A 27,080-nucleotide genomic window follows, 5' to 3' on the forward strand; every position below is an offset into this window, starting at 1 on the left:
GTTGTTTGGAACTGCATAAATGAAAAGAAAGAAATAAGATCAGGAAGAAGAAATATATACTGAGTTTTATGTATACACACAGATACTGAGAATTATTCTGACTTTAAAATATACTATAATTATTTTTGCTTCATAGAGTAAACTTTAGCTATTATCAGCTACCAGAAACTATGAGAATTATGCTTTAAGACATCATGACATTCAGAATAGTTTTATGTTTACTTTTTAAAATTTGCCCATAAAATGTCAACACCATGTGATGAGCAGTAAGAAAGTAGTTTGAAATATGCTACAGGAGATTTATAATCTTACTCCTCTAACCCTGAAGATTGCAACCCAGAATCACAATATTTAAGAATTTAAAAAAAAAAAAAAATACTTAAATGGCTATCTAGTCTATTCCATCTCAAAAGGAATTCATCCTGTAACAAATACCTGACAGGTGTTCATCCAGACTCTGCTTGAAGATGTTCAGGGACCATCTTTTAGATAGGCCATTCGACTTTTATATAACTCTTAATTATTGGAATATTTATTCCAAAATCAGGTCTGCATTTCTATCTCTGCAGCTTCCCATTTCTCTTGATTCTGCACTCTGAGACTAAATAACTAAAGTTTAATCTCTCTTACATATGTCAGTGTTTCACATATTTAAACACAGTAGTGTCCTTTCCCCCTTCTCTTCTGCAGGCTCACCATGCCCAGCTCCCACAACTGGCACTCATATGAAGTTGACATAAGGCCCTTCGCTAATGCATTTACCCTCCTTTGGACACTAAATCCAGTACCTCAAATGGTTTCTGTTCAAAACAGAATACAGAGGACTATCACCTGTTTGAAGGGGTTTTAAATTTAAACAAATGACTGGGGGAAGTGTGGAAAATACTACTTTGTATATCTCCCCAAATTAGAAACTATAAACTATAGAAACCATAAAGAATGAGGAAGAATTAACAGCTGGGATATCCAAAAAAAATAAAATAGAAAACCAAGAGAGCAAAATAAAAACTAATGACCTTAAGTGTTTATATAAAAATATCCAAAGTTTAGGCAACAAATAAGAAAACTTACAGATCCTAACACAAAGGGGCAATTTGGCCTCATTAAGAATCCCTGACACTTAGTGTGCTAAAACTTATAATAAGTTTTGGATGGGTATTCCTTATTTAAAAAAAAAACAGGAAAGTTAAAGGTGAGTGGGAAGTTAGAGATTACTACCATATATAAAGTCAGTGTACTCGTGAGGAAATCTGGACATTAGAGTACAGAAACATGACAGAGACTGGGTTATGTTTTTACCTTATAAAATGACAGTTACCAAAACTGACTAATACTAAAACCAGAAATGGGTCCATAGAATTCCCATGAGTAGACTCAGAATCCTGCAGTTATGTATTATTTGGTTGGATTCCAAAAGCATTTGCTAAGAATCCTACATATCTAAGGCATATTGTTCTGGGCTCTAGAAGTACAAAGACAAAAATAGCAAGTTGTCCTTTCCCTTAAAGAATTTCTTTTTTTTACTGAGGAATACTGGAGTATACAAATAGATAAACAAAAGAACAAGAAAAATTAAATAAGGTCATATAAGACTTTGAGTAGGAAATGATATCCAAGGCTTTTTATAAAGGAAACCTAATTTGATGCTAGAGGTAATAGGCAACTTCAGTAATCCATTGTTCCAAGAAAGTGCATTACTCAAACCTGGGCTTTAGGAGAGGTTGGATTGAAAAGATGTTGGAAGCAGAAAGATAACCTTTAAAAAGCTATTTTAATAGTTCAAGAGAATAGTGATGAAGACTTGGACACAATTAGTGACAGTATGGAAAAATGAGAAGAGAGTATTTAATAAATTGGGTTTTTTTCCTTGGTTTTTTTTTGAGAGACAGTTGGTTAAGTGACTTGCCCAGAATCACATAGCTGTTAAGTGCTTAGTGTCTGAGGGTGATTTTGAACTCGGGTCCTCCTGACTTCAGACTGTTGCTCCCTGTACTGCGCCATGTAACTACTCCAATAAATGTTAACTGAAAAATGCTTAATAATACAGAGAAGAATGAACCTGAACTTGTTATACTATACTACTTATATTTATTATTTATACTGTACTTATACTACTGTAAGTCTGTTAGGAGTACTTCTTTCTAATCCTCTGTTCCTATTGTTCATGCCCTCCCAGAATTGTCCAGGGAGGTCCTCCAAAAATATTGGAGATCTACATTTAGGTATCTAGGGTAGCAAGCCATCATATATAAACAACAATAATATGGCCAGTCACTTCCTTTTCACATCTCACAATCTCTTTGATCATTTTTTGTACCTTATATACCTTCCTTGTTGGTAAGAAACTGACCACTTTCTCATGCTTGTCATGCATCTCTGCACTGTCTTTTACATGATCTACAACTTTGAATATTTGGAGATTATGGTGTTCTATACGTCAAAGCCATGGAGCATCACCATAAAAATATTAGTGTTTTAAAATGTGTTTGTGAAGAATGTACTTGGGTCATTAAAAGTACTGCATAATTCTACAGATTACCTTACTTTTCTGGACCCAACTCATTGTCCATCTGCAGTGCCTATTGAGGATAGTCAATCTTTATTCTTTAGCTTATTGATTTTGCCCTTATGGATAATTAGGCCAAGCTCAAGTGAATTATTAAATAAACAATTTAGTAATTCTGGAATTTGATGTAGTCAGCACAATGTCATCTGCAAATGGCATCTAGAGGTCTCATCAGCTAGAAAGAATTCTTCCTGTAATATACTATAAAAGAAGGTTAAAGAGTTAAATTTTTTTAAAAAAATAAAAATTGAAAAATTACCTCTTTGAGCAGAGAAATAGTTTATGAATACTGAAGAAAACACCAGAAATTAGATGAAATATATATTAAGATATAAACCTTTTCCATGACAGTATAAGAAGACAGATATCAAAAGGAAAATTCCTAATGTATTTGGTATTTTCTCAGACATAATGATGAATTTCTCATATAAGAGCAATTTCTAAATGGTGTGGCAGGAACAAGAAAGGGAGGGATGCATAAACATCACAGGAGATCCAGGCATGAGAAAATTATCATTAATTTCTATTGGTCAACTGTTAGGATTCTTACAAGGTGCTGAGTAAGTGGAATTGAGGAGACAGTGATTAAATCTAGTTTAGCATTGATTTAATCCTATAGCAAATAATGGTCTCCTAGTGATATAATGATTGATATATACTCAGTGTGGAACATATCAGGAGGAGCTGTCAAAGCCAGAGGACAAGCCCACTAGAAGCTCTGGGAACCTCAGCCTAGGATTCAGTGGAGGAGATTCACAAGCCAGAGAAGGCAGCTTAAGCTCTCAGAACCAAGATTAAGAAGGCCTATAAGAAAAACTAGCCAAGCCCTAAGTGAAGGAGATAAGACTTTGAAGGTGACAATAAAGGATTTGGACTTAAACTCCTGGCTGCATTTGGGGTGATTACTGATACTGAAAGGAAGGTTGCCTCCAGAAGCCCCCCAAGAAACCTGCTCCCAGAGAACATTACATTTTAGAGAAGAATATTACAGTCAACTAAAGATAAAATTGATAATGTAACTTCCGAAAAATTTGCCAAAATGCAAGTGACAGGAAGAGTCAGTGGTGTTCTACATTTGACTTTTTTGACCTTCCCCTCACCTCACCCCCGGTCATGGAAAATACTGACCCCACTAAGTATCAGTGATACTTACTGGTATGAAATTTATGATCAGACTCTGACTTGAGTAGATTAACTTAATAATAAATTGCCTTGAGGAAGGAAAATATTTTAAGTTTGTCTCTGCTGGGAATATAAGAGAGGTTGATAGGTTTGGAATTTTCTCTTCCTCCTCTTCAGTTTACCTGCCTAGCAACTGATGATATTCTTCTCTGTACTTAGCTGGACTGTTTCTCAGAAGGTAGATTCTGAGCTGGTTCCAGATTTAAACAGGAGGAACAGAGGAGGCTAGACTTTAGCCTTCAGGGAATTGAAAAGCTCTTTTAAAGACCACAGATTTCTCCTAGAAACAAAAATATATACTTTTGTAATTCCATTATTTTTAGCTGTTAAAAAAAAAATATTCTCTTCATAACCAAAAATGAGTATTGCGCAGAAGGTAGTGGAAAAGCATATGGTGGAAGCTTAATAACTTTAAGCTGTTAAAGCCTTAAAACCATATTAAGATTTTCAGAACATCCTATATAACAAATTTAAAAGAAAAAATTCAAAGGCAGGCATGAAATTTATTAAGGGGCATTTTCATCAGGACAATGGGTCATTTGGCAAAAGATGACAGCGTGAGGGCTTCATTGGTATTCTGGTGATGTCTGGAGAAAGTGAAGAAAGCTTCCAGATCAGATAGAATTTTTTTGAAATTTATATTGATGGGGTTCTAGTGGCAGCCAGAGAGTTGTGCATATCCCCTTTTAAAAAGAGGCGCAGAAGAGTTTTAGGTGGCAAAAATAGAAGTTTATTGTTGAATGAGAAGTCAGCTTTGCTAGAAAAACTGACTTCTTCAGTGGTAAAGTTCTATGAGGGAAATGGAGACTGGCACTGAGAAGGGAATGTCTTCACAGCAGACAAGGTCCTGGCAGCTATGCCAAAGAGGCAAAGCATGCTACTTTGGACATTCTGCAAAGAAGTGAGTTTAAAACTATCCTTTATAGGAAATCTGAGGCTCAGGTTTCAGGTTGAAAAGAAAGCCAAAGTCCCCAGGCCTAGATGTCCAGTTGAATGGAAATCACTTTTTGAAAGCTTCTGGAATTTGGAATTTCCTGAAAAGGGTCTGCATCAATGGGGTGATTTGCAGGAGTGGTATCAGAAATCAAAGGGGACAAAATTTCAGGGTATTAATTTTACAGATCAAAAGGGAACACAGTTTCACACCCCCATCAGTATTACGCTTAATTTATCGAAGAACATGGATAGGAGTCCTACAGGGTGATAATGAAATGGGTTGGGTTCCCTTCTGTGTTTCAGATTTCCAGCCCTTCCTGGCTGAGGCATAGCCTCCCCAGACAAAGTTGTCTTTCCTGGATGCTAGGGCCTTTGATTCAAAATCCTGGTCAAAAAGCATGTCTTTGAATTCCAATAGGAGATCTGGGTTTGTCCCAGTTCCAGCCAACTTAGCCTCTCCCAGCCCCCACTGGTTCTGATCTGTTCTGATTGTCCCTGCCCCCATTCTGACTTCCTTGGGCTGCCCAGCTCAGGCTTCCCAACCCCCACTAAGATACCCAATATAATAAGTCTTTGCAGATAGACCTTGGTAGTTCACTCAGCTGCCAGGACTTTCTGTCCATTAAGAAGTGCATTCTCAGTACAAAACTCTATTTTCCATAGATCTGCCACTATAGAAGTCAGTCTCTGGTTAAACTGATTTCTGTCTAACAATAAACTTTCATTTTGCAATTAATGTTCAGGAATGAGTGAATTCTTTCACTCCTAGAACCTGCAGCCAATTTAATGGGGATTATTGATAACTCTCTTATAATCACTAACCTCTAGACCACTCTCCACCTCATCAATCAGACATGAATGAGTTGTGTCTTGGGAGGAAACATCCAAATTGATAACCTCCTGAATCCAGTTGAATATTCCTAGATAAGTGGAAAGAATGTTTCAAATGGGAGTCAGGAGAGATCTGGTTTCCATCCCCTTCTCTGACAATAGCTATTGACAATAACCTGAGTAAATCCCCTCACTTCTCTCAGTCTTACATTCTTCATGTGACTTATATCTGTTGGTACTCACTTCACATGGATATTTGGAAGGTGAAGTCCCTGAGAAACCTTGAACCTTTACATTTTAAAAATTCTCCTTTTCTTTTCACCCTCTGCCATCTTCAAGAGAAGAAATGTTAGATGTCATACCTAAATGCTTATAATGTCAGCTTTTTCTAGTGTATATAACCAATACTTAAAACTTTACACTGAGAATGTCATTTAAAGGTTGATTGCTTTTCTTTTCATCTAACCTTTTCTAACTCTGCTGAAGGTCTTTGTAGAAAACAAATTAGGTAATATTTTGGTTCTCTGTCAAGATGAACCCTCCTTGATCCTAGAATTAATTACCTGCTTGACTCTCCACTTACACTCTTTTACTGTCCTCTTTGGGTTTTTCTGTTGAATTGAAGAAGATTCCAACTGGCAGAATTCAGTAAAAACTCACTAATTAATGCACATTAATTGGGGGAAATTAAGTTTTTGTTATAGGATAAGTTTCTTGAAAATCTAGATAGTTTTAATTTACTTGGTAATTTTGCTTACACTATGAATTTGGACTTATGATTGGGAAAATTTTTCTAAAACAGATTAATGACAACCACCGAATCTCAAATTAGCAAAAGTGCAAATGGCTAGAAGTTACTATACAAAAAGAAAAACAAAAGAATGTGTTAATTGCTTAATCTAACAAATTTTCATCGTTTTGTCAATTTTCCAATAGGGTGTACTTAGAAGAATATCTAGTGCTTTTTAAATATTTGGTTTTTATAATTATTTTGTTTTTTGAAAGAATTATTGAAACAATCGATGAAACTTAACAGTGCTTTATAATATTGTATCATTGTAGCTTGAGGAGTAATAGCAATTACTTAGTTTTGGCTTTTATAGCCAACTAACTTTGAAGTCTACTTGAATTCTAATTTAAACTAAAACATCTTTACTTGTTACAAAAGCACCCACCTCTGTACTTTGTCTTCTTTTTTTCTAGCTCTTCTGTAGGTTATTTGCAGCCTTTAGGATCAGATCAGATACAGTTTCCTCAAACTTCTTCACCATGCAATTCCCAACAACTTCAAAGCCACCAGTGTGCAGGTATGGAAAGATAATTGAATAATTGCAATTAGGGATTTTTTCCCTATTTGAAAAAGAAAAACTAAATGGAATACATTAAAAATTCTAGAAAACCCATTGTTCATGCCAGGAATATATCTTGAGGGACTAAAGCATTTTAATCTCCATCTGCCAGAATCTTTCTCTTCAGTAAAGGTCACCTTGAATACAAACACTTCCATGAAGCTCTCCCTAATTTCCCTCCCCCACAATTTTTGCTAAAATACTCTGCAGCTCTCCTTGCCACACTATATTTATATCATGTCAGTATCCTCTAATTTCAAGATATGTAAATTTCTTGAAAATTAGGGACTTTTTCATTTTTGTAACCTTAGCACCTAGCTTAATGTTTTACATAGAATTAGTATTTAATAAATATTATCTGAGTTACTTTGAATATAAAGAGAAATGTACATATTTAAATGTAATTAGTGTTACAATCTGAATCAGCCTTAACACTCTACATCCATTTATATATTTTGTTACATACCATATTTGTACAGAGAATGCACCTATCACTGTACCCATTCTAGTTCCATGTACAACTTATCTGATAACTGACATCAATATTCAATCAAATCCAATTCTAATAAACTTAATCCCTGAAAATAGTCTCTTAAAGCAGCAGACTATCCAAGGGGGCCATTCACTATTGTTGTTTCTATAGCTTAGCAACACAAGTACTTTTAAACAGAATTTAGACCAAAAATGTATGTATAAAGCACTCTCTTCTGCACACATATACAATTATATGAATACATATATTTACAATGATGATAAGCGTAATCCATAAGGGGTGGGGGACCAAAAACATGAGAATGTTTTAGGATTTTTGTGTTGTTTTAGAAAGAAAATGTTTGAATGGTGAGAAAGAGTAACTAGTTTAGACAGGATGTTGCTGACTTGATAGAGAGTATGAATGGATATTCAGTTAAGACAATTTTTTTGTACTATGTGCAAACAGTTGGCAGAGAAGCATATACTTGGCAATAAGGATAAAAAAGAAATAAGATACTGTTACTGTTCCTGCCAATAAGAAATTTACAGTTTGATGGTGGAAATAAGATCGCTTTTATACAACATAAAACCTAGCACATAGAAGAGATCAAAAATGCTCTAAAAGATCCAAATACTTATTTATCTATTTTATAAAATTTTAATACTCTGATATGTAAATTCTAAATGTGGCCTATATCAGTGTTCTTTTAGTAAAGATGATAAAGAGAGTGTTGAGGTCTAGATTTGGAGTACCTAAATGAAATTATGGTTTAGTTGAGGTCTAGTGGCAGGTTTGGGGTACAGGGTATCAAACAGAGTTTTCCTGCAAGCCCCTTGGATTCAGCACAAGGATACAGCGGTAAATGAGGTCTAGTAGCAGCACGAGTCCCCAGTAAAAAGCATTTATTGGGCCGAAAGCTAAATTGATAAAAGAGGTTTATTATTGGGTTTGGAAGTAAGGCAATAAGTAACGGTAGAGATAAGGAGGGCACTGGACAGAGGGTCCCTCACATGGCTAGCATGTTTGGAATCTCTGCAAAGAAGGGTTCCCAGCATAGTCCTTTTATAATAGGAGACTTAGCTCGAGGGACTTTTGAGTGTAGCCCCAAAGTTGGCTCAGATCTGGGTAGGACTGGGACAGGTCCAGATCTTCTATTGGATTTGAAAGGGACCAGGATTTGTGAGTCAAAGGGTAATTACAATTAACTAGAGGGGTTTGGGAATCAAAGATAGGAATCTTTACCACATCAAGAGCAATAATAAAAAAACAAAAAACATTTACTTGAATTTAAAAAAATTTTTATAATATTTTATACCATAATCTTTATCTAATTTTTTTGAATATGACTGAATTGTAGTGTTTCTAAAGAAATCTAATTTTACTATTATATCCTATGGAGTAATAGAATATGTTTCACTTTTGAAATAAAAGAAAGCCCTTATGTAAGATAGATCTTAAACTGGGCCTTAAAGACTAAATAAGACTTCAGTAGGTACAAATGGTAGGGAAGGGTATTCCAAAAAGTAGCATAGCAAAATCACAGCAAGAGTTGGGAAACCTCAATAGAACAAGGCCAAAGTAATAGTTTGGCAGGAGAGTAGACTAGTACATGAAAAGGAAGGATGTGGAATCAACCTGGAAAGAGGGATCTGGGACTTTGATTGCCAACTGGGGATTTTGGATTTCACCTTGGAGGCAGTAAAAAATTATTGAAGGTATTTGAACCTAGGGAATGATGCGATCAAACTTATAGATTAAGTATATTGCTCTGGCTACAGGATGAATTGGAAGGAAAAGAAGACCAGATTCAGAGGAGCTAGTTAGGAGATGAAAATAATAGTGTATGGCTGCCCTCAGGTGGTGATAGTGTGACAGGAAAGCAGAGGATAATTTAGGAGATGTAGTAGGAGGAGAAGGGCCTGAATTCAGCCGCTGTTTCTATGATGGGAACAAGAAAGAAGGTCTCTGTCAGGGACAGTCTTGGTCGTGCCATCAGCAGAAATAGTAAATTCTTGGGGGGAAGGAGGAGCAGGGAGACATTGATTGGAAATAGTTTGTAAACTGTAAAGCATTATATAAATGTAAGGTGATGGGGAAGATGAGCAATAGAATTTTGGGATAATTGATTGTAAATGAATGTTTTGAATTCCAGTAGCAAGAAAAGCACAGGATACTCACCCTCAGAGGATCACAAGAGCATAGATTTATTTTAGCTAAAAAGGATTTTCAAAACTAGTTGAGCCTCTTCAGTTTACAAGTGAGGATGTGGCCCAGAAAGATGAGTTAACTTCACCAAGTTCACAAGAAGTTAGTTGTAGAACTACTATCCACTCTCTCCTTGGCTTAAAAATTAGTTTTTTAAGAGTTTCTGGCTTTTTTACTTTTTCTCTTTTCAAATGATAGTGTATTTAACATTAATTTTAACTGTGGCAATTTTAATTTCAAGTTTGTTTGTTTTGTTTTTGGTTTGGCTTTAGTTTTTGATTTCCTATCCTTAACATTATATGCTTGACACAAAATGTACACTTAGTAAGTAAATGTTAAATGAATGAATACACATTTCTTAAATTGAGGATAAAGACTCATTGTTTGTTTATTTGTTTTTTTGTCTTTGTATCCACAACTCCTAATGCAATACCTTGTACAAAATTTGGTATTTGTTCAACTGAATCGATTTTTTTTTTTTTAATAGTATCCTGTTGGGTTTTACAGTAAAATGATGGGACCCACTTTAAAGCTACCTTACTTAATATGAACATTCTACTTTTAATATAAACATGATTTTTTTTATCTGCTTTACTCTTTTACTGAAAACATACTGCTAATAATTTTTATTATCTACAGTGAAATAACAGCACTTTTTCTGAAATGTAAATTTTGCTCTAAATACCAATCATGAAAATGAAAGTTATCCTTCTGTTTTGTAGCTGTACCACCGCCTGGTGGAGGAGTGGTCATGATGCAATTAAATCTACCAAACAGTTCTCAACCTCGAGCCCACTCACCTCCTCAGTGGAAACAAAATAAATATTACTGTGAACATCAAAGAGGACAGAAGTCAGTAGAATTTAGCAATTTAGAAAACGTCGTCCAGGTAAGTTTATTTTCTCTTACTCCTTATGATGCTTACTTTGTAGCCAAAAATGTTGACTACGTTATAACAGCAATAGCAACTTGCTTCATATGACCCTTTATAGTTTACAAAGCACTAGATGTTTTATTTTCTATAACAGTTGTAAGGGATGTTTCTAAAGTAACGACCTATGATCAATTTTTCTCATGTTTCACTCTTTCACTTAAATTTCTGACATTTCCATGTCTTTTTTGTCATATTTTAGTTACAGCACAGCCCTCAGCTTAGTAGCCCAGTAACCTCACCAGCCCAGTCACCAGCACCAGCTCAGCTCTCCAATATGAAAAATATCTGTCCCACATTAGCACCTCTTTCCATCGTACCCCAATTTTCTAGACCTTTTGTCCCTGGACAAGGTAAGTTTTCAGCATGAACAAGTAGTTATTGCCTTGGATAACTTAAAAGTTTATCATGACCAAATAATCTGCAGTTTATTTTATTTCTGTTTCTGTTTTACCAGGACCTCATTGTCCAGTGTCACAATATCCACAGTGTAGTCCCTTAATTTACTTTAATGGGCAAAGATATGAACTAAGAGAAGTATAATTTATAAGTATAAGGAGGCAAGAGTTCCTCTATACTCTACCCTCATCAGAGCATTTCTTGGAGTGTTGTGTTCTAGACATTATATTTAAGAAAGATGTTAATAAACTGGAGAATATCCAGAGAAGGGCAGTGAGAATGATTAAGGATCTCCAGTCCATGTCACCTGAGGATTGCTGAAATTAGAAATATTTGGCCTAGAATAGAGAAGGAAGTGGTGGAGAAGGGTTAGTATCAGAGAGATGATAATCTCTTTAGTATGCAAAGGACTACCATATGGAAAAGGAATTAGACTTGTTTTCTTTGTCTCCAGATGACATAATTAGAAGCAATGGGTAGAAGCTGTAAAGAAACAGATTTAGTCTTGTTACTACAGATGTTCTAATAATTAGAACACCACTCCAAGGCCATTAAGTCTCTCTCAGGAGATACTAGGTTTCCCCTCATTCTAGGTCTCTGAAAGAGGTTGGGTGGCCATTTCTCAGGCTGTGACAAGGCTGCTTTTTCAGGTAAAAATTAAACTAAGATGTTAGGTGAGGTTCCTTCCAACTCTAAAAATTCTGTGATTCTAGAATTCATCAAGTAGACCTTGAATTTAATTTTTGTCATTATCTCCCTCTACTTTCTTATTAAAATCAGAAATGACTTTGTTGTTTTAACATATCTTCTTCGATACATCACATCATGTGTCTAGTATTATTTTTAGAGATGAAAAAAGAGAGTTTTGGGTTTTGCACTCTAGAAAACATGCCATTCCTACCAGATAAAGAAAGGAGGGCCTTCACAATTTGTGTGATATACATAGAGAAAAAGCTTGATATTATAATGAATTCCTTTCTTATTTTTCTCAACTATCTATTATTTGAATGCAATAATATTCAGATTGTGGCTCTTAAATCTTTCATATGCAAATTGATGTTCTCTAAGATTTCTTTTTCCTATATTTAGAATAGTCTTTTTGCTGAGGCAGTTGGGGTTGTGACTTGCCAAAGGTCACACAGCTAGGAAGTGTTGAAGTGTCTAAGATCAGATTTGAACTTGGGTTCTCCTGACTTCAGGGCTGGTGTTCTATCCACTGTGCCATCTAGCTGCCCCAATCCTGACTATTTTTGTGTGATTCTATAGTCACATAATAATTCTACCACTGTTCTTTAAGGACAGTGTTCTTCAGGAGAGACATCAGGATGTAATGGATAAAAGAACCAGCTTCAGAGTCAAGAAGACCTGAATTCAGGTCCTACTCATATACTGGCTGGTCAACCTTAAGCATTTCATGTAACTTCAACTCAGCTTTTCCAAAGGTGAACTTAGTTTCTTTCCTAGCCCCTTTTAAACTTTCCTATAACTGTTGAGGGTACCACTCTTGACTCTTCACTCCTTCACCTCCCGTGTCCAATCTGTTGCCAAGACTTATCAATTTCAATTTTGCAATACGTCTCAAATAAACCCCTTTCTCTTTTCTAACACATCATTCTGGGGCAATCCCTCACTCTCTCATTCCTGTGCTATTGCAATAGCCTGCTGGTTGGTCTGCCTGCCTTAGTTCTCTCCCCATTTCAATCTATTGTTTATTCAGATATCAAAGTGATCTTCTAAAGGGCATGTCCAAGGATGTCATCACCCTACATGGCAAACTCCAGAGGCTCCATGTCCTCTCTGGGATCAAATATCTCTCTCTCTCCCTCCCTCCCTGCCCCCCCTCACCCCCCTCCCCACACACACACACACACACACATACACACATTCTCACACTTTTTCCAGTTTTATATCTTCTTCCTTATCACTTATTCTTCATCATAGTGGCACTGGCCTCCTTGTCATTCTTTAAAAAAAAAAAAAGGCACTCCATCTCCCAAGATACTCTGGTCATATTAAGCACATCTGAACCCCATACTTGAATGCTCTCCTTCCTCATCTATTCCTCCTGGCTTTCTTGGCTTCCTTTATAGCCCAGCTATATAAAGTCCCATGGACATGGGATTTTAACTTCTCAGTGTTCCCATGTACTCTCTAAGTGTTGTATAACAAATATCATTCTGCATGAGTAAAGAGAATTCTTTTTACAGATAACACAGAATTAGTCCAAAAAAAAGAATTCACCTTCAGATAGTTTGTCCAGTAGTTATATGAATTTTCCTGAAACTTTATCTATTCTCTCTTTAAAACATATGTTTCCCCCCCAAAAAAAAAAAGAAAAAAAAAAAAAACATTTTGACCCCTAGAGACTAATAGAAACTGCTGAATATTGTCAGTGAACTGTATAGTTAATATTTCTTTAATAACTAGGGCAGAACAGGTATCTGACATGGTGAGGAATTTATACCATGCTTGTTCTTATGATTCTTGCCTTCTTTGATTACCCTAATTCATTTCTTCCTCCAATATTATGGTGCTCTTCCTGTCAAATATTTTCCCTTGTTCTAACTAGAAAACTGTGGGAAATGATATTATAATTTTAAATAGAAAAATATTCTTATTGCTTTCCAGGTGATGCCAGATATCCATTACTGGGCCAACCACTGCAATATAACCCTCCTTCTATTCTGCATGGACACATTCCGAGCCAACAGGTGGGGAAAATAGTTGCTTAGCCCAGATTGTTCCATTGATTAGTTTTATGAAATTAAGATTGTGAATTCAGTCCCTGTATTAGAAAAGTTCTGTGCTCTAGGCAGAGAGCTGGCTCATAAATGTTATCATTAGTCACAGAAAATAGGCGGGGAAGAAGGAAAGGAGAGAATCAGATCAGTGCAAATCTACTGCTTGTCGGTAACATCTTAAAGCATAGTTTTTATTATATGCTGGGAAGCAGAATAACACTCCTGAAAAATCTCTTAGGGGAGAGAAAAGAGCTGCCCTTCCATGAAGTCAGGGATGGGAGAAAAGCCCTGGAAGAAACATAACGGTTACTTCTTATTTTCCTAAATGATTTATAGTCCAAAATGCATTTGGATCTGCTGAGGCCTTTCTTAAGTTTGCATCATTTTTAAACATTAAGAACATAGACTTTTTCTGAAAAATTGGTATTGTTTAAATGATCTATTTCTGACTCTTTAGTGTCAGCCTGGTAGTAGGCATGGAAACCGAGGAAGAAAACAAGCTAAAAAGGCTGCTTCCACTGACCTTGGTGCTGGAGAAGCAGGTAAATCATTTTGGGGTATTTAGGCATAATTCCACTGTTGTCTGCTTGATAAGCAGTCATTAAAAGAGACTATCCCACAGTAATTCTATTGAGGTAATTAGGACAGATATCACCATATCTAAAAACAAATTTTTTTCCCAAAAAATCTGACTTATAAAAACCCAAGTACAGTCTAACATTGGTGTTATTTTTCAGCACATAACTACATTCATCCTTGCAAAGAGATTTCATTTTACAACCATGGACTCTGGGAATAAACTATATTTGAACTAATATGATATAAGGGTTTTACAGATGAGAATATATGTTTTATACAAAAGATAAATGACTTGTCTGGAGTCAAAAACCCATTTTACTTAATTTAGTGCAAGGATGAGAGTCTAGACTTAACTCCATTTTTCTTTTTTTCTCTCTATTTCACCAGCCTTTGGGCCTATAGTCTGAGGTCCATGAAATTGATTTTATTATTATTATTATTTTGACAACTTGCCCAACATAATTAGCTTCTTTGTAGTTCTATATATTTTGTTTTCAGTAAATGTTCTGAGAGGTGCCTACAGATTTCTCAAGATTGCCAAAGGGGTTGGGGACCATGACCCAGAGAAGGTGAAAAATTCCTGTTCTATAGCATCATCTGTGACAGAAGTAATAACTCGCAACTGGTTCAGTATCTTTAGTGTGATGTACAAAACCCTTGAGCAGATTAATATAAAATGATAGTATTCTTTGGGTGACTTTGCAATTACGTGTGTGTGTGTGTGTGTGTGTGTGTGTGTGTGTGTATACACATATACATATCAATAATTGATTAATCTAGAAAATCATTCCACAGATCAGAATCTGCGTGTTCAGTAATCTTCTTTACATTTGGTAACAACATACCCTATTCTATAATTCTCTCATTGCAGCTGTTGGAAAGGTCTTAGAAATTACAGAACTGCCTGATGGGATAACCCGTGTAGAAGCTGAGAAGCTTTTTGGAGAACTCTTTAAAATTGGTGCCAAGATCCGCTGGCTCCGGGATCCCCAATCTCAGACACCGTTGCGCCACCATTCTCTCTACTGTGGCAGTGGAGATGGCACGGTGAAGACAGAACAAACTAAACCTAGTGACTTGGCCTCCACCTACACAGTTCTAGCAACATTCCCCTCCATTTCAGCTGCCCAAAATGCGTTGAAGAAACAAATTAATTCAGTTAACAAGTTTAAGCTGAGGACAAGCAAGAAGCACTATGACTTTCATATCCTAGAAAGGGCAAGTTCTCAGTAGCAGATCCACTACCGGACCATCAGCCTTTATGACATCTCTGTCTTCTGCCGTCCTTGTTTAGCTTGATGTTTGGAGCGTCTCTTAACATTATAGAGACTCCTGGGACATTTGGTCATGGCATGATAGCATTCGAAGAAAGGCCAGTGATCCATTAAGGTTGACAAAAAGAAAGATACACAGTTGACCCCAGATGACCAGAATTCATACCAACCTGAAACAGAGTAGCAGCTTTTTCTGAGGGATGCTGTTAAAATGCCGCTAACTTTTATAGTTGTTTTGTTTTATATTTCTGAATTCTTGTATCAGATCCAAAGCTCTATTGTACAGCAAATTTTTCTTCACAACAAATAACCGTATTGGAAGCTGTATTTCCTATCCTTTTTGCAGCCAGGACACTGTGACCCATCTTGGATGTGGGAAGGATGCAAGAGGTAGACTATCTGAGCCAAAACTATTCATTCTCTTTCTTGGTGGGTGAATGAAAAGAATCCTTAAATAGAAGATTCCTGTTCCTCTGAATTTCCATCACACATTTTTCAGTAATGATAGAATTTGTTCACAAAGTCCTTTCTTCATTCAATATTCAGACAATGTGAATGTTAATTGTAAATAAATTATGTTCTTAACCCATCTTAATCAAACCATTTAGCAAAGAGATTCTCTTAAGGGGAATAGGAATCTTTCTTAAACAGGAAGAAAGTAAACTAAAATTATTTTTCTTTTTTTTAAGTCAAAGGGTAAAAATAATGAACCTTAAACATATGTCCCCCAGATAACCGTGCCACTTATTTGCCTTCCCCTCCATATGGATCTTATCTCTGGTCACTGTAAGGAAATGCATTTGTCAAGTGCTAGAAAATTCCTAAATGGTTTAAATTTGTTTTCATTGTTTGCAGCGGATCACTGGACATCAAAGATTCATTGCACTGCAGAACGAGAAACCTTTTTTTCAATTTCTGTGTAATTTGCAAGGCTGTACAACGTGTGCTGATGCAAGCCTTTTTCAGTTCAGAAGAATAAATGTTTACAAATATAAAAGTACTGTGCATTTTGATGAGGATAGCCATTAATTAACAAATTTCAGTTTTATAAAGCATGCCATGCATTTGGAAACTACCTCAAAAATCATATATTTTTTTTCTTTCTTACACTGTTGTCATTTCCTGCATTATGATTCATATAACTTCATGTCCCCAGTAAATGAATTCTAATCAAAAGTGGAAAATGACTGGGTTTCCTCAGTACTCCCATGGCCTTCCAAGGGTGTGGGCTGCAATCCAGCAATGCCATTGGACTCCTCTCCATGTCCTCCCCTCTGTTTTTCACAAGAAGTACCAATAGAGGATATAGGCCATCAATTCATTGACACCTTCCCCTTCCCTCGGTCAACTACCTCATTTCCTTTTCTGAGTCATAGCACCATTTTTGTTGTGGTGTCCTTTGCCAATAAATTTGTACCCATGTAAATACACACATACACAAGCTTATTTTATCCCCAACATATATCTTTCCATTGCAGTTTGTATGGCTTTCAACTTGTAATTCTTTGGATACTCCCTAGCAACCCAAGGAAAGGAGAACAATGTTTAAAAAAATTCCAAGTGCAGACCAAAAAAAAAAACAAAAACAACCTCATATGTTTATTTCTTTGTTTTAAGAATTTGTTGGTTGCACATAATGTCCGTTTCATTTGTATATTGCTTGCTTCTTCCATGTTGACATATGCCTTTTAGTTATTTCACTAGTAGTTCTTCAAGCAGTTCAGAAATCACTAAGATAGATAGAAAATCAAGTATTGTCCACTTTAACTTCCCTGGGAACTAGTTTGATTCCGGCCCATCCCTGAGGATTCAGACTATGAAGTTACATGCTCTTTTCTAGTTCACAATATCATAGTCATATTATGTTACACCTGAGGTGGCTCAAAGCATTTCTTCACTCTGAGCAAAAGCAGACCTAAATGAAAGATATCTGGAAATGATCTTACTTGATCCCAAGGATTCTTTAAATCTAGACTGTTGATGAATATTGACCTTCCAGCATCTCTAAATATTAGAAAGTATACTATGATGTGGAAACTTGAAATCTTTCAGATACAAAGGAGCCACTCCAAGGAGAAGGATTTGGAGTAAAAACCATGGTAATCATCTATTAATCTTCTACTTGCTGGAACACATTTTTTAATTCCATTGTGTTCTGTGTTCCTATGGTCATTTAAACCTTGACTTCAACCTTTGAGTTGGAAGGACAAAGAGGCAGGGTACCTAGATGTCAGCAAGAACTAAGCCAAAAAAAAAAAAAAAATACCAAAAAACCAGGATGAGTTCCCCTATGGCTCCAACCAACATATGAGATAAGTACACGAAGTAACACAGTTCTCTTTTATTTCAGCATCTTTTTCTGAATATTCTCTTTAATAACCTCTTTCCCAGAAACAACCTTTCTGGAAAGTCTTAGGATTATTTATGCAAATAAGCAATTTTATGAGCTTTTATCTTCAAATCATAGATTCATAGCTAGGAGAAGCTTTAGGGATCATCTGGTATAACCCCTTCATTTTGCAGACAAATCCCCTGAGGCCCAGAGAAAGGACAGGACTTTGCCCAAGATAACTTAAGAGGTTAGTAGCAAATCCAAACACTCCCAATTTCAAATTCATTGTTTTTCCCACTACGATTCACTACCCCCATGCTTTAGGAAAATCCCATGGAGTAATTACATAAAGGGCCAAATGATCTTAGAAGAAGTAACTTTACTTACTGATGCTTGAGAAAGTGTGCTAAAATGCCTGAGGTTTTTATAAAGTTAAGGTTATAGCATCCCTCCTCCTTAAATACAACAACTAATATTATATTTCACAGTAAACTTATGGACAGTGTGTTAGAGGAAGTAGAGAATGGACATACAGTATGACTTATTCAAACAAAGCTCCCATCCTCTAGGAAACACTCCAGAGCAAACTCCCAATACTTTAACCCTCTATCTTTACCAAAGTCTCCACTACTTTCTCACAGACTAAGCAATCTTATCCAATAAGCATGCAATCTCCTAGATCTGCTTACCACATTTAGGAGTCAACACTGTTGCTATTAAAGCATTCACTTAACTAACTTCTCAAGCATCTTTTGACCAACATCTTCCTTAGGCAGAAAGACTGGATAACAAAATGTTAATGCCCTTTTTTAATAGCACTTAAATTTCTTAACCAGGCAATGGTTTTAAGAAACATCACTGATTACTTGTTTTTGGGACTTTAATATGTTCATTCCACAAATATTTATTGAACTCTTAATATGTGCAAAAGTGTTGTGAGCAATGCAAAGATGAATAAAATGCATCCCGTGCCCCAATATAGGTGAAGATCTAGTGGAAAAAATAAGGCACAGGACAAGCTGTGAAAGTACAATTGAGAATTATAAAGCATTAGAAAAGTCCTTGTGAAGACTGTTTCTGGTTATGGGTTTCAAAGAAAGTTCTTGTTGATTATCTCCAATTTATCCCATATCTTACTTGTCTGTATAAAACTGTACTGTCTCCTCTGTTAGATTCTGAGCTTGCTTAAGAGCCTTTCTTTCTTTGTATCCCCAGTGTTTAGCAGAGGGCATAGCTTATGGTCCTCATTTAATATTGTATTGACTAACTTTGGAAAAGGATGACATTTGATCTGAGGTTGCCAGAAATGATATAAATGGAGCTGAAGACATTCTATAGAAGTTATAAGGACTTTAAACCAACTAGGATGAGAGTGGGAAAGGAGAATTACTGTAGAGTAGAATCAAAAGGACTTGGGAATGATGGCATGAGTCCCTTTTATCAGCACTGACTTACCTTGACTTTATTACAACATCCAATACTATTGACCAATGATGCTTGTTCACTGACTGACTCTGCATCTTTCTGTATATCCTTTTTCATTGCTTTCCATGATGCGAGGGACAAGGTCAGCCAAGGAGTCTCTGGTTACCTTGGAGGGGAACTATTTCAACAGAGTAATAGGGATACAAAATTTTGAAGCAGAATTGAAATTAATGAAAACACCAGAACAACATGAACATTTACCACAATCTTGTAGTTAGGGAAAATAGAAATAAAATCATGTTATCCACATAGTAAAGAAAGCCAAGAAAATGAGAGATGTGGGTGGAAACCCTACCAATCCATATAGTCATAGTCCTACCCTGGGCAGAGCACCTCACTAGGAGAAAGCAAAGGAGAAGGGTGGTCTTTTCCTCCCTCTATGTGCAAAGTTAACCTGATTGTTGTTTATCTTTCCTGCTAGAAGAAGACCATGAGGAAAATGATGTCATAACTTACAAGTAAATTGGTTTTAAATGAGGTAGAGCCATGCAAAGTCTCTGGCCTCTGAAGCTATCTGGGCCCAGTGATTATATTGATCAGGCCCCAGATGCGATGGAAAGCTCAGCCTTTTTAAACTAAGTTCTTTCCCAGATCTTAGTTTGGTTGAGGCAATGCACATTCAGTGATTAAGGCTAGGTAAGAAAAATGAAGCAAAGCGTGACCCATATCATCTAGTCCAAAAATGTCTAAAGTTCTCCTCTAACAGATAATAGGGTAGGGTACGGTCTCTGTGACTGCTCACAATTCTTGTCCACCTCCTGCTGCAAGTTTGAACCAGATCCATGACTTGTTTTTTGTTTTTGTAAGTCACTGGCATCTAACAATTTACTAGATACCTCATAATTGTTTATAGTATTAGACTAATCTAAGAACTCCTGCTCTGGCAGCTCATGTTCTATCATGCACAAGGACCCAGGAGTTAATCACTGCCTTTACCTCTGACCATGGCTTCATTGGGACTAAAAAGTTCCATATAGGGGAGAGAAGGGAAACAGCTATCCAGTTTGTAACTCCTCTTATATCTAAACTCTTTCTCCAGCTTTGAATTTTTCTTCTCTCCATTCCCTGAAGAATATAGTTCAGGTACAGGAACTAGCCATGAATTTGTTAGTGCTGCAACAAAAACCATATCAGGAGGAGGCAGAATCAAGTTGGCAGAGTAAAGGCAGGCACTCCCCTTCAAACAATTTTAAAATTAAGGCCTTAAATAAATTCTTTCTAGCAAGCCAGCCAACAACAGACCTTCAGAGCAATTGAATCTGCAGCAACTACTTTTGGAGCTGCTCACAGACAGAAGGTCAGAAGGGGAATACAAGGGAACCCTCTGCCTGCATTTGGTGCATTGCTGTGTTGCATTGCAGTCACAGAGTGAAGAGGAACACCAGCACACTAGAGATCCTGACTGCAGGGAATCAGTGATCAGTTTCAGGGCAGAAAACAAAATTTGTGTTTGCTCACAAACTCAGAGAGCAGTTACTACATCTCTCCCAGAATAACGCCACTTTGGAGGCACTGAAAACTTGCAGATCTCCAAGAACTAACTCTAAAAGCAACTTTAACAAGAAAGTTAAAAAATTAAGAAATGGACTGGAAAAAAGATCATTAAAGAGTGACTGGTGTCAGAGAAGATCAAAAGGAAGACTGCATCAGTGGAGCAAAAAGAAACTTCACACATTGTCTAAAGTCTTTACAAACTAGAACACACAAGAAGGGTTTCTAGGTCCATGTGGGCCCAATTTTTCCCCTGGCCATCTTCTGTCCAACTACCTACCTACAAATTACCAGAGGTGATAATTGAAACGAATGAATAGGTAGTTACTAAGTACTACATGTCAGGGATTGTGTTAAGCAAAAGAGTTGCAATAGAGGATAGTACCTATGCTCAAAGAGCCTATATTCTGTTTTTTTTTTTTTTTTTTTTAATTTAATAAGTATTTTATTTACAGGTCATATGCATGGATAACTTTACAGCATTGACAATTGCCAAACCTCTTGTTCCAATTTTTCTCCTCCTTCCTCCCACTCCCTCCCCCAGATGGCAGGATGACCAGTAGATGTTAAATATATTAAAATATAAATTAGATACACAATAAGTATACGTGACCAAACTGTTATTTTGCTGTACAAAAAGAATCGGACTCTGAAATATTGTACAATTAGCCTGTGAAGGAAATCAAAAATGCAGGCAGGCAAAAATATAGGGATTGGGAATTCAATGTAATGGTTTTTAGTCATCTCCCAGAGTTCTTTCACTGGGCGAAGCTGGTTCAGTTCATTACTGCTCCATTGGAATTGATTTGGTTGATCTCATTGCTGAGGATGGCCAGGTCCATCAGAACTGGTCATCATATAGTATTGTTGTTGAAGTATATAATGATCTCCTGGCCCTGCTCGTTTCACTCAGCATCAGTTTCTGTAAGTCTCTCCAGGCCTTTTTGAAATCATCCTGATGGTCATTTCTTACAGAACAATAATATTCCAATAATATTCAACCATTCTCCAATTGATGGGCATCCACTCAGTTTCCAGTTTCTGGCCACTACAAACAGGGCTGCCACAAACATTCTTGCACATACAGGTCCCTTTCCCTTCTTTTTAATCTCTTTGGGATATAAGCCCAGTAGTAACACTGCTGGATCAAAGGGTATGCACAGTTTGATAACTTTTTGAGCATAGTTCCAAAAGACTATTTTCTAATAAGCAAAGACAATACCATAAAGGGAAACTAGTGCTGAAAGGGGGTAGTGGTGTAAGATTACACCTATTTGCAAATGTCAGACGTGCCATACATGCCATTCATGCCACAAATTACTTATAGTCAAACTACAGAGGTCTTAGCATATAACCTCATTAACCCCAATTCCTCCATATAGGCTCACAACCTGAACTTTTTATAACCATGTCAGTAGCTGTAGGCAACTGGGGGACACAATAGATACAGCACCAAGACTGGAGTCCAGAATACTAGGTTTAAGTTGGGCCTAAGCACTTAGAAGGTATGTGCCCCTGACTACTTCATAATGCTAGCAGTAGGGAATGATCCAAGAAGTTAGAAATGAGAAAGAAATGACTGCTGCTGATGGTGTGAGAAACATGCTAAAATTCCATACAACCACTCCCATGTCGCCAGACACAGTAAGAAAGCCTCTTTTCCTTTCTGTGGACATTGATTACCCCTAAGACTATGTGAGAATATTATTAACACTTTACAAAAATATTCTGTGTCCCCACCTAAATTATAAACTTTGAGAGCAGAGATTGTGTTATTCCCATTTTTATCTTCAGTGTCTAGCACACAGCAGATTTTCAATAAATGCTATTGATGACTGTCCAGAGACATTTCAATATGTAATTGGGACTGGGTTTCTTGAAGGCTTAGTCATCAGAGCTCAGGTTCTAACATGTTAATTTCATAATAATGAATGTTCATTCATTATTATATTTATATTATATAACATATATATATAATTAAGTTTATTCATCATAATAATAATCAGGTTCTGTCGTTCACAAGGCCCAGGAGCTCATCACTGGGATAATCTGATAAGGGAGATTTTGCCTTCTGTTTATTCTACCCATTCATTAGACTCCTAAATTTTTCCTGCAGTTTATTCACTGCTTAGAAAAATTGGTGGAGAAAAATGGCAACTCCAGAGGCAAGACCGAAACCATAAAGCAAACCTGAACATGTAAAAAGGGCATGTGTTTTTCTTCATCTTCATCCCTTGGTGAGCCAATTCAGTTCTATGCTGTTTTCTCATAATGAGTCTGTAATCCCTTTATCATTTCAACAGTTGCTCCCTGCCAAGTCTCTGCCTTGGATCATTCCTACTGTCTGCCTCCTTTGCCCCTCTACATGTGTTGCCGAGCAAAGATGGAGAAATTCATGCAACCATTTTGATTGGGCCTACTACAAATTAACATTACAGCTTCAACGGGGCAATCCTTTTACTACATCTTCAACTTACTATCCCACTCTTCATAGTAGCTCTTCCAAACCTTATCCTTCCCCAAAGCTACTGTGGCTCTCTATTCTCAACTGTTACCCATGACTCCAAGAAACTAGCATGCACAGCGCCCACCCCCTGGGCCTTCATCGGTGAATTAGGAGGACTGCCCCAAGTATGTGAAGAATTCCCCCAGTGCAATGGACATGAAGGACAAACAACATGCTGATGAATCTCAACTCTACCTCATCTTCTTTCTGCTCATCTCCAACCTCAAATTTGCAACTGCCTTTCAGATGTTACTGGGCCATCTTCTGCAGGACCCTTTCCAAACCCCTCTTGATCCTAGTCTCTTCCCTCTCAATTATTTCCTATTTATTCTGTAAAGAACTTTTCTGATAATAACAATGATGAACAATATGCCTGAGAGCCCACTGCTGGTAGCTCTTTCACAGTTTATGTTGGATTTGAGGAGCCCATGAGTCAGGGTGCTCAAAGAAAACTAAGGGATGTATCAAAGAAGCTATGGAGAAGCATTCAGCTTATCATCTGTCCCTTCTCACTTAAACTGAAGAAAGAACAAATGAGAAATCAGTGATAAGCAAAGAGATAGGGAGGACGAACTGATTAAAGATGTAAGCTCAATTCCATGGACACCTTTGGCAAATAGGCTTAACCCCTTCTCGGAATATTTTTGAATGGATAACAAATACATAGAATTAGAAATAAAACTACTTATATTGAAATACAGTTACAAAGATATTTTTGAAAAACGAGCTCTGGAGGCATAAGTATAACTTGCACCATCAGGACATCATCCCCTTCTCCTATATGTCACCTTATCACCTTTCCTATCTTTGGACCGTCCTTTCACCCAAATAATCCATGTCTTTAAGGACATTGGCCCCAGGTACAAATTTAGTTATCTGTGACTGAATAAGGGTACTGAAAACGAATGCCCCCATACTGGATAATGTGGGCTTAGGCCTTAGGACCTCTTGATTTTCCTGTAACCATCTATACACCTGGATGGCAGGGATCCATTTTTTCCTTTGATTTTTGAATTACTGTACTGAATGTAGTAGGCTACATGCCTAGTACAGAGTAAATACTCTATTTAGAGTATGATTAGTTGCTATACCATAGCTAAAAAGTAGCAAATGTAATTTGGCATTATAGTTACCAAAAGAAGACAATGAGAATGGATTGGAAAGAGCCTTTTTGGAGTAGTCATGAGGATCAGATAAGATGTAAAATGTTTAGTGCAATGCCTAGCATACAGTAAGTGCTATATAAATTTTGTTAAGTTGCTTCTAGTCATGTTTGATTCTTCATGATACCATTTGTGGTTTTCCATTTCCTTCTCCAGTTTATTTTACAAATAAGGAAATAGGCAAACAGGATTTAAGTGATTTGCCCAGGGTCATATAAGTGTCTGAGGCCAGATTTAAACTCTGATCTTCCTGACTCCAGGCCCAATGCTCTGTCCATGGCACCATTCAGCTGCCCTATATAAATGCTATTATAGAAACACTATCATCATCATCATCACTATTAATTCATTTGGAATTACAATACCTGGATTTGAATTTCACCTCTGTTTCTCTCTACTTGCATGATCTATTAGGCTGATAGTTTCCTTTCCTATATAATGAGGGAAGTTGAGCTAAATGACCTATTCCAACTCTAAATCTTAAGTTTTTTTGTTTGAAAACAGTGCTATGTGGTCTAGACTAAACTTACCGTCCTCCCTAGCTGTTGGCCTTTGTGCAAGATTATATTTGTTAAACTATAAGAATCTAGCTGGAATGAATATTTTGGGTCCTAAGGTCCTAACTATCCCAGATAGTTTATTTACTTTGCAGTCAGAAACCCTTTGTGCACTTCAAGTACCAGGATTGCTGGGTAAGCAAAGAACTCTCTGAAACCCTCCCAAATTCCTCCTCCAAACAACTAGTGTAATGCTGGAGAAACTGAGGCAAGATAGAGATTAGAGAGTTTTTAATATTTTATTTGCATTTCTGAGAGGGAAAGATTTTCTGGAACCAAAGGATCCATTTTGATCCCAGGGCTGAATCAGACTTTCATCTCAAAGAATCCAGCAGCGAATATGAGTTTCCCATGAAATATATACACATGGCTCTAAGCAACTGGGGTAGACCAAAGCAAAGGGGTGGAGTCTGAGCACTGAGAGCAGAAAGAATCATCAATCAGTGAGGACCATAAATTTTTGATAACTTAGGAGGCATTAGAGAGCCAGGAAATCTGAGACAGAACATCTAGAGTTTGGTGACTCTTGGAATGTCAGAGTGGCCAGCTTCAGCCCTAATTATCTCAGTCCTAATGGTCAGGGAGTTGCAACCAGAGGGATTGAGGCAGAACAATTCAGGGAAACTGAGGCAGGACAATAAAAGGAAACTGTGGCACAACACTAGGAAACCACCTCAGAATTGATCTTGGAGTATGCTTATCAGCATGTCAGGAAAGGTCTATCTTACTAGGGAAAGAAAGGAGCAAGGTCCAAAAGACAGCAGCATCCAGCCTCACAGCAGGAGGCCTGCAGCAGGGCTCCAAGCCTGGGACTATCCACCAGGTAGGACCCACCCTCCTGTAAACCAGCATTCCCCACCCCCCCCCAAGTGAACAGTCTGAGCAGCACAGCAAGCCCCTGCTCCAGTGACCCCACCCCATCTCAAGCTACCAACAAGACCTTACCCCCACTGCTGATCAGTAAAGAAGCCCTGCCCTGGAGGTGTCAAACAGCAGGATTCCACCTCTGGGGCCTACCAGCAGAGATCCTGTTTCTATAGCAACCCAGGAACAGGGTCCCACAGATCTCTCTATGGTCAGTCACCAGAAAACCTTAATGTAGGAAGCCAGCAGCAAGATCCCACCCCTGGAGCAGGTCAGCAGCTAAATCATATACCTAGAAGAGGTCAGTGGGGAAACCCCACTTCCCAGAACAAGTTAAAAGGGAAGCTTATCCCCTAGGGAAAGTAAGCAACCAGACCCTGAAGTCCAGTGGAAACTAATAGGAAGACCCAGAGCCCCCAGCACAAAAGAGCCTGCAGCAGTGTAAGACCAGAACCCAACTCCCACATAAATACACCAAATCACAAAAAAAAGGCAGAAAAAATGAACAAAAACTCCCCCATAAAAAAAAAAAAAAAGCTTGACTATAGAAAGTTACCATAGTAGGGAAGATCAAGGCATACATGAAGAGTACAATAGTGTCGAAGTGGCTATATGTGAAGCCTCACGAAAAATGATTTGGTTTCGGGACCAAAAATGAATTCCTGGAAACACTAAACGTATTTTTAAAAGTGAATTCGAGAAGTAAAAGAAAAATTGGGGTGGAAGGGGGGGGCAATGAGTAATGCAAGGGAATCGTGAAAAAATAGCATGGGAAAAGAAAATAACAAAAATGACTGAGGAAAATAACTGCTAAAAAATAGAATTGGCCAGATGGAAAAGATAGTACAGAAGCTCACTAAAGAAAATAATTCCTTAAAAATTAGAATTGAACAAGTGGAAACTAATGATTCTGTGAGATATCAAGGTACAATAAAAATCAAGTAAAAAAAATAGACTAAGTGAAATTTTCTCATGAGAAATTTTGTGACTGTATAGAAAGTTCTCAGTTCATATTACATCTTTACAGGTTTTTTTGAAATCATTTCTTACAGAGGAATAGTATTCTATTACATTATATACCAGTTTGTTCAGTCCAGGCCTCAATTAATGGGCAGAACCTCAGTTTCCGATTCTTTGCCATCACAAAGAGAGTTATAAATATTTTTGTACATATGGGTTCTTTTCCATTTTTTATGATCTCTTTGGGATACAGA

The 27,080-nt window shown here is 37.1% G+C and overlaps 1 protein-coding gene and 1 long non-coding RNA gene across 12 annotated transcripts in view; one reads left to right on the forward strand and one right to left on the reverse strand.

Moving 5' to 3' along the window:
- R3HDM1 (R3H domain containing 1) overlaps nt 1-16,465 on the forward strand; it is a 172,508-nt gene extending 156,043 nt beyond the window's left edge. For all 11 annotated transcript variants that reach the window (XM_031960004.1, XM_031960003.1, XM_031960005.1 and 8 more), the window contains 6 exons: nt 6,719-6,822; nt 10,267-10,433; nt 10,678-10,828; nt 13,503-13,585; nt 14,073-14,157; nt 15,066-16,465. In XM_031960004.1, coding sequence (XP_031815864.1) covers nt 6,719-6,822; nt 10,267-10,433; nt 10,678-10,828; nt 13,503-13,585; nt 14,073-14,157; nt 15,066-15,427 — 952 coding nt within the window. In that variant the 3' untranslated portion in view covers nt 15,428-16,465. The remainder of the gene's footprint in view (nt 1-6,718; nt 6,823-10,266; nt 10,434-10,677; nt 10,829-13,502; nt 13,586-14,072; nt 14,158-15,065) is intronic.
- A 594-nt stretch (nt 16,466-17,059) lies between these two features.
- On the reverse strand, nt 17,060-26,313 carry LOC116422411. The gene is made up of 3 exons (XR_004233028.1): nt 25,948-26,313; nt 19,256-19,403; nt 17,060-17,198 (listed from the first exon to the last, which is right to left on the reverse strand). It is a non-coding gene; the product is annotated as an uncharacterized LOC116422411 (long non-coding RNA).
- Between the last annotated feature and the right edge of the window lie 767 nt (nt 26,314-27,080).

This window comes from Sarcophilus harrisii, chromosome 3 (assembly GCF_902635505.1).
Source record: "Sarcophilus harrisii chromosome 3, mSarHar1.11, whole genome shotgun sequence".
NCBI lineage: Eukaryota > Metazoa > Chordata > Mammalia > Dasyuromorphia > Dasyuridae > Sarcophilus > Sarcophilus harrisii.